Consider the following 8219-nt stretch of genomic DNA (forward strand, 5'->3'; position numbering starts at 1 on the left):
AACTGTGCAGGGCTCAGCCCTGTGTCTTCTGGCACTCCAGCCGGGCAGCTTCGCTCCAGCTGAGAATCCTAAAACAAGAGACTGAAGACCCAATAGAAGTGCTCTGGCTGACGGGTTTGCTCTTCTCACATGAGCTTAGTGCTGGAACTGATGCTGGCTTGAGATCCCCAGAGAGAGCTTCAGGGGAACCAATCTATGATCCTCCACGCTACTCACTTAGGCCATATCTCTGACCAACAGAGGCTGCCTCTAAGGAAAGGAGTGAGGGGGATGAGGAGTTCAGCCTCCTGGGTTCATTTTACTTTGTCCTTTCTGCTAAGATTCCTTCCAAGCGACTGATTAGCTAGCACCATGCCACGAGTATCGGGCTGAGCCATCCACACCTCTTAACCACATCAAGGGTAATCCTGGGACAGATATCTAGCAGGTACAAATGGGTACGAGTTTAGGGGCTTTCCATCCATTTACATCATCTCAGGAAAGGAACTGAAAAGCCCCTTTCCAGGCAGGCTCTTCGTGGGCATGTGGAGAAAAAGAACCACCTTGTGGAACTGATACTGAGACCTTCCTTACTGCTCAGAACATCTATAATGAGGGTGGAATGGCTGCAGGGCATGAGCCAAGAATCAGCTATTTGTGACTAACCTTTAGGGTGCCATTAGCACAGGAGTGATATAGAACTAATCATGAAAAAGGCCACCTTGCCATCTTCCCATAAGCCAGTTAATGATTGGTTAATGGTTAGTTACAGGGCAGGAAGTAACCATGCAGTGGAACTGAACCCACTCAACTGGCCTTGCCATGGAACCTTCCAACTGGACTTCACCCCACCACTCAACCTTCATCCTCGTTGGCATCCCAGGGCTGGAGGCGGTGCATGTCTGGATCTCCATCCCCTTCTGTTCCATCTATGTCCTGTCCCTCATAGGGAACAGCCTCCTCCTGGCTCTTATCAAGACAGAACCAACTCTCCATGAGCCCATGTACCTTTTTCTTGCCATGCTGGCATTCACCGATGTGATTGTCTCCACCACAACTGTGCCCAAAGCTCTCTGCATTTTCTGGTACAGGGACCAGGTCATTCATATCAATGCGTGCCTGACCCAGATTTTTTTGATTCACTGTCTTACTACCATGGAGTCCGGGTTCATGCTGGCCATGGCCTTTGATCGCTATGTCGCTATCTGTAATCCGCTGCGACACTCAGCCATCCTGACCAATCGGGCTGTAGCCAAGATAGGGCTGGGCATTGTCATGAAGGGGGCCACGCTACTGGGCCCACACCCATTCCTGCTGAAGTGGCTTCCATACTGCACCACCAATGTCATTTCTCACACCTATTGTGAGTTCATGGTGCTGGTGAAACTGGCCTGTGAAAATACAAGAGTCATAAGTGTCTACAGTCTGATCATAGGGTTTCTCACTGGTGGGTTAGATTTTATCCTCATTGTCCTGTCTTACATCCTGATCCTCCGGGCTGTCTTCAGACTCCCCTCCAAGGAGGCGCGGCTCAAATCACTGGGCACCTGCAGCTCCCACGTCTGCGTCATGCTGGTATTTTACACTCCTGCAGCCTTCACTTTCCTCTCCCACCGCTTTGGTCATGTGGCTCCCTATGTTCACATACTCATCACCAATGTGTACCTGCTCCTCCCTCCCATGATGAACCCCATCATCTATGGAGTGGGAACCCCTGGGATCCGTCAGAGGGTGCTCCACATCTTGGGCATTAAACCAGTCTGAAGACCCCCGTGATAAGACATCAGATGGGGAGCAAGGTCCATGAACAGCACCAACAGGGGAAGGAAAGCCAGAGACCCTCCTGCCTCAGTCATCCCCTGTGGTGGAAAATGACCTCAGGCTGGCCAAGTAATAGGGCTCATACACATGACTGTCTGGCTCTGTGGCAGGACATGCCTTTCATTTCACTGCCCGAAAGCACTGCTATTGCTTTATTTCCTTTCAGCTCAATGAGATCACAGCCTCATCATGTGAGGTGCTGTGTGAAATAGAGCTGGAGTATGTCCCCAGCCCAGGGCCTTGTGTGACATTATTGGATTTTGAAATGAACTTTCCAACCATTACTGTAACCACTGTCCTATGTTTGCACCAAATCTCGTGCCAAGTGAGCCAGGTGAAGTGGGTAATGAAAGCTGGGGATTCACTGTATCTGTTTATGCTGATTATATGTGTGTATGTGTATTTTTCTATATGAAGTTATAAGTATTGGCTCCGTACATGTAGCTGAAGTCAGGACACATTAGGAGGTGGGCAGTCAACTGTGAAAGAATTCCTAGCCGGGTAAAGCAGAATGGCCTCCAACCCACTTCTCAGGAATTTTGATGGGACATGGCATCTGGCTTGTTGCCAATGGCAGAAAGCCGCAGTAAAGGACAGACAGGTGAACTGATCATGTCTTCTCCATTGTGTATGTGATCCTAGGCAGGAAGTGCCCTCCACATGCTCAAAGCTATAAAAGGGACCATGTCAGTCACCACTGGGTCTCCAGGCTGCAAATCTCCACTTTGTCTCCGAGCTCCAGGCTGCAGTTTGCGGGAACATCTCTGCTAGGAGCTGAGTCTGACTGGACAACTGGCCCATCCTGAAATAGGATGTATTCCAGAGACTAATAAGGTAGCCGCCTGTTCCAGCTGCGGCATGCCTGAACCGAGGAATTTACGAGTGGTGTATGTAATCTGATCACTTTCACATTTTTTTTTCACTCTCACTCTATTCTTTCCTTCTGAATAACCCTTTTGATTTTAGATTCCAGAGGACTGGCCCAGTGCCTTGTGTTGGATAAGGTCTAAGTATATATTGACCTGGGAATGTGACTGGTCCCTGTGGGGCTGGCAAGACCTTTGCGGATTTGCTGAGGTTGGTTTTCATAACGTCTCACCTGTGTAAAGGATACTGACGGAGGCACAGGGGAAGCTGGGGAGCCTGAGAGATTTGCTGGCCAGCAAAGAAGCAGGGGTACTCTGTGTGATGGGTTTGGTTTGCCTTATCGTGGAGAAAACCCCAGTCTGAGCTGCATGTGGCCTGTTTTTTAAAGCATTTTGTATAGGGTTGATTATCTCATCAGTGCCCAGAAATCCCCTAAACATCTCAGTGGGTAGCCATGCTTGTATTAACAGAAGTCTAAGTCTAAGTCTAAGTCTAAGTCTAAGTCTAAGTCTCAGGTGCGGGAAGTCCTCATCAGAGACATGCTGTTTGCAGACAATGCTGCTGTAGTGTCTCACACAAAAGACCGGCTTCAAAAACTGCTGGATCAGTTCCCCAAAGCGTGCGAGGACTTTGGGCTTACCATCAGCCTAAAGAAGACAAACGTACTCGGTCAGGATGTTGCTGAATCCCCATCAATCAGCATTGACAACTATATATTAGAGGTCGTCCATGAGTTCATTTACCTCGGGTCCACCATCACTGACACCCAGTTCTTGGACACTGAGCTAAATAGGAGGATTGGAAAAGTGGCCACAACTCTGTCCAGACTCAGCAAGAGAGTGTGGAATACCAACAAGCTGTACACTCACACCAAAATGCAAGTCTACAGAGCCTTCATCCTCGGCACCCTCCTTTATGGCAGTGAGTCATGTACCCTGTATGCCCGCCACGAAAAGAGGCTGAAAGTCTTCCACTTGCGCTGCCTCAGGTGCATCCTTGGAATATCATGGAAGGACAGAGTGACCAACAGTGCCATCCTCGAACAACCTGGAATCCCAACCATGCACACCCTCCTCAGGCAGCGTCGGCTCCACTGGCTTGGCCACGTCCACAGGATGAATGATGGAAGGATTCCAAAAGACATCCTGTATGGTGAGCTAGCCTCTGGCAGAAGACCTCCCAGATGCCCCCAGTTGCACTACAAAGATGTCTGCAAGAGAGACCTCAGAGAGGTGGACATCGAGCTGGACAACTGGGAAGAACGAGCAGACGACCGCAGCAGATGGAGGCAGGGGTTACACAAGGGCCTTCAGAAGGGCAAGATGAGGATCAGACAGCTAGCAGAGGAGAAGCAAGAGCACAGAAAGCACACTAAGGACTTGCCAGACACCCACCACATCTGCAAGAGATGCAGCAAGGACTGTCACTCTCGTGTGGGTCTTTATAGTCACAGTAGACGCTGTACATGAAGCCCTCAATTGAAACTATAAAGGGCGCGATCCATAGTCTATGCAGACTGAAGGATGCCTACATCCACAGAACCAGGTCAACTGAGCTTTGGATCAGGACCCCACAACATTCCAAATTTGAATTTTGGGTCGGAGAGTGGTTTTAATTAACGTGCAGCTGAAATGCACCAGGAAGTGTTTGAGGGTCTCAGTGAAAAGATCCTGGAAGATTTGTGCTGTGGAAGGAACATCACCTTTCAAAAGAAAGCTGCCGCCCAGCAGCAGGGAACCTTGCTAATGGCAAGGGACCAGCAGGAAAGCATGCAGCCTTCACCTGCTGCTGAGGACCCCGCGGAAGCAGTCAGAGTCAAGGAAGCAGAAAGAAAATTGGGTTTGGTTTATCAGTAGAAACTCACAGACCTTTGTTGAATGGAAAGTCAAGAGAATGCTGTACTGAAGGAGAGGAAGGCTGAATTGGAGAAAGAAGTCCATGCCAGGCTTATCGAGCGACTGGTTGCTGAGGAGAAGGCCAGGAAAGATAAGGACAAATCCAGGCGGACTCATCCCTAGTGGGCTTCCTCCTCCCTTGCCATACCCGGCCCTCATCATCTGCCATCATCTGCCACACTCCTCTCTCCAGCCAGCCACCTTTCTCCCCACTCATCAGTTTTCCCAGGTTCCCAGACCAGAAAGAGCTTCACTGACTCTCTTATCTGATCTCCTGCCTGCCACAAGCCCAAGACATTCACAGCAGAGGTTCCACAGCTTGGGGATCAGCTCAAGGTGGATTGTTTCAAAAGACACTCGCTCCCAATGGTTGGGGTAGGTGGGGTTAAATAAAGGTCTGGACAGTAATTCTGTGGAAATAGGGGACAGCAGTGGCAGACATGGGCCCTAGCGGTTTATAGATGTGCTTTGGTAACTGTTTCCCAGGCCTCGAACAAGATAAGACACACCGTGCCGAGCATGTAAGCTCAGACAGGTATTCTCGTCTTTCCCTCCCGCCTTCCTATCTGCCTAACAAATGTGCTCAGGGTCGTAGCCCTTGTCAGCTGTTGACCCAGAGAGTCGGGCTGTACAACTGCATGCTTCCGCCAAACCTGCTGTAAATGGTGAATGGGGTGGGTGTAATAACATTCATCACATGGTTATCAATAGCCATTGTATGGGCATTTGTGTCACTAAATAGCAGTTTAGAGGGAGCTGTAATAGGGAAGTGTATTTATAAATGAACGTGGACTAAAGAATGCACCTATGGCTATTTTGGGGCTTGCATGGACAAGCTTGGGGCCTGAGGCAGAACGAGTATCAGCAACAAAGAATATGGTTTACGCCCTGCACCCCTGGGTCATCTGCCCTTTTATTTCTAATGCCAATGTCAGTATGCCTAGCCATGGCAGAGGAGAGAGACAAGTTTTCAGGCTTCCACAGTTTTCTCATCAACAGCAGTTACTCCAATAAAAGCTATTTACATACTCAGCTGGTCTCTGTAATGCCCTGGGACTGATGCAGCTATGACAGATCATACAATATATGTTCCAAGGATGTAAACACACATTACTACCCTGAGATGGAATTGAACCTGGGGCCTAGGGAGCAAGGATGGGCACTTCTCCGGTTTGAGCTAAATGCCAGCAGCTGCTCAGATCAGGCGACAGAGGGCACTTATTCTTCCTCTGTGACATTGTCTAGGTGCCACTGTGCAGGCCAATGAACTACACATAGGTAGAATCACAAAATCTTAGGGCTAGAAGGGGCTCCAGGAGGTCATCGAGTCCAGCCCCCTGCCTAAAGCAGGATCAACCCAACTAATTCGTCCAAGCCCAGACTGTGTCAAGCCGAGACTTAAAAACTTCTAGGGATGGAGAATCCACCACCTCACTAGGTAACGCATTCCAGTGCTTCACCACCCGCCCGGTGACATAGTTTTTCCCTATTATTCAAACTACACCTCTCCCTCTGTAACTTCAGACCATTGCTCCTTCTGTCCTCTGTCACCACTGAGAACAGTCTCTTTCCGTCCTCGTTAAGAGCCTCCCTTCAGGAAGTTGAAGGCTGCTATTCAATTGCCCCTCAGTCTTCTCTTCTGCAAACTAAATAAGCCCAAATCCCTCAGCCTCTCCCCCTAGGTCATGTGCTCCAGCCCCTTAAACATTTTCACTGCCCTCCGATGAACCTGCTCCAATACATCCACGTCCTTAGTTGAGATTGATCCTGCCCTCCTGTGCCAGCAGTGGCCAGGAACCTGAGCCCTCTCGCTCCAGTTTGTCCCCACCACTGCCTGCCAGACCAACGTTTGAACAGGAGCCACAGTGGGCTGGTGACAGTTGTCTCCATACCCCTTTAGCCCTCCCTTGCTGAGGGCAGGATGTTGTTGCATCTCCACCTGCTGCTCCCCCAACTACCTGGTCCCTGCAGATGCCTGTAAATGGGTTGACTTCCCAGAGGGGTCCTCTGCCTCCGGGTCTGTGGGCAGCCCTGCCGCCCCCCAGGTCAGCAGACCATTAACCCAAGCCTTGCTTCCGTTAGGCGGGAAATGATAGATCGGGAGCCCGGCCTTGCTTCAGGAGGGCAACGAGTATACAGTTCAGTGGTCCTAACCCTAGGCCAAGGCTGGCAGGGGATTTGCTCAGTTAACTTGCACATACAACTTGGGAACGTAACGCAAGGTTTGCGCCGATTGCACCCAGCATGGACCGTGAGAGCCCTGTGCTTCCTCTGCAGCCAGGCAAAGCACCGCTACTGTTTGATCAGCACAGCCTGCAAACTCTAGGCATGCAAGATCTGTCAGTGAAAGCTGCGGCACAGTAAATGACCATTCCTGATGAGAATTACTCATCTCTCATTGCAAAGCAGCAGCCCTGTACGCCCGCAGGAAAAGTTTGCTTCTCCCTTCAGTAATGTTTCTCCACATCTGTCTGCTTTTCCCTAGCGTTCTCACAAGTTGGCAATAATCACACAGAGAACCAATTGCTTCCTGACTCCACCGAGAGCCAACAGCTCTCATATCCCTTTAGGAAGGTCCCTTAATTCCTTTTAATCCTAAAGCTGGATAAAGAACAAAGAAGTTCAAGACATGGAAAGAGGAAGATTGGCTACAGTGAGTCCGGTCTCCAGCGTCTTCACCTTCAGATGTTTGTTGTTTCCTGAATGGCTCAGTGAACCCTTATGGGATGGCGCACAGCGGTGTCACGTACAAACCATATGTCTGTTCTTGTTGCATGCTTCTGAAGTTGCTGGTGTGTGAGTGTTGTGGGACACAGTGACCAGAGGGGGAGTCCCAGTGAAATTCACAGATATCCATCTCTTGCAAGAGGTCGTCCCTCCTGTTTTCATGTAAGAAGTCAGCTGAACTGTTGTGTCTGAAACTTTGAAAAACAAAAATCAATTCAGTGGGAAATCTCTGGCCAGTTGCTTAAGCGTGGAAAATTTTAAGCACATGAAAATCAGGTTCCCTAATTGAAAGTGCCAAATAGCCTTAGCCAAAGGTGCTGTGACCAGTATCACCTACAATGGCCACTCAGCCCCTCTGCAGTCCCATTGCGAGTGTGCAATTGAAGTCCCTGCCCTGGACCAGGTACTCGCGAGTGTCCACAGGGTTGAGGAATGCCGATGCCTGCTGAAAGAAAGGTGTCTGCTCTGGGCTGGAGGCTGGGGCACAGACATTGACCAAATGCTATGGGAGTGCCTCCAGCCGAGCCTGGAGGTAGAACAGGTGACCTGGCATGACCTCGATACTCCCTAGCACCTCGGGCTGCAGGCCCAGGGAGAAAAGGGTCACCACCCTTGTTTGAAGGGCCAAGAGGTGGCTGAATTAGACCACGTGCCCCCATTCCAGCCGCCAGCTGGCTTCTGTGGGTGGAGCAGTGCGAGTCTCCTACAGGAAAATGACCCAGAGGAAGGAGATCACCTGGCACCGGCAGAGAACCGTCCTGCAGCCTCTGGTGTCTAGATTGGCACAGATGAACAGTGGCACTGTGAGGGCTGGGGAAGATCCTCAGTGGAAGGAGGGCCAGAGGTCCCCGCAGGGCCTTGCAGCAGCCCATGACCTACCCCAAATGTGAGCAGGGCATCACGGAAGCCATGGGCCCAGTGGTCGGCCAC

The 8219-nt window shown here is 50.4% G+C and overlaps 1 protein-coding gene across 1 annotated transcript; it reads left to right on the plus strand.

Annotated features, from left to right (window-relative positions):
- The first annotated feature begins 801 nt into the window (after positions 1–801).
- Positions 802–1743, plus strand: LOC142007424 (olfactory receptor 52K1-like). Its single transcript, XM_074984064.1, has one exon. The coding sequence runs from the start codon at positions 802–804 to the stop codon at positions 1741–1743; it is 942 nt and encodes a 313-aa protein (XP_074840165.1).
- Positions 1744–8219: the final 6476 nt, after the last annotated feature.

The sequence above is a fragment of the Carettochelys insculpta genome, chromosome 1 (assembly GCF_033958435.1).
Source record: "Carettochelys insculpta isolate YL-2023 chromosome 1, ASM3395843v1, whole genome shotgun sequence".
Lineage (NCBI taxonomy): Eukaryota > Metazoa > Chordata > Testudines > Carettochelyidae > Carettochelys > Carettochelys insculpta.

Coding starts and splice junctions, on each gene's coding strand:
- LOC142007424 (XM_074984064.1), top strand. CDS start 802: ATGGAACCTTCCAACTGGACTTCACCCCACCACTCAACCTTCATCCTC.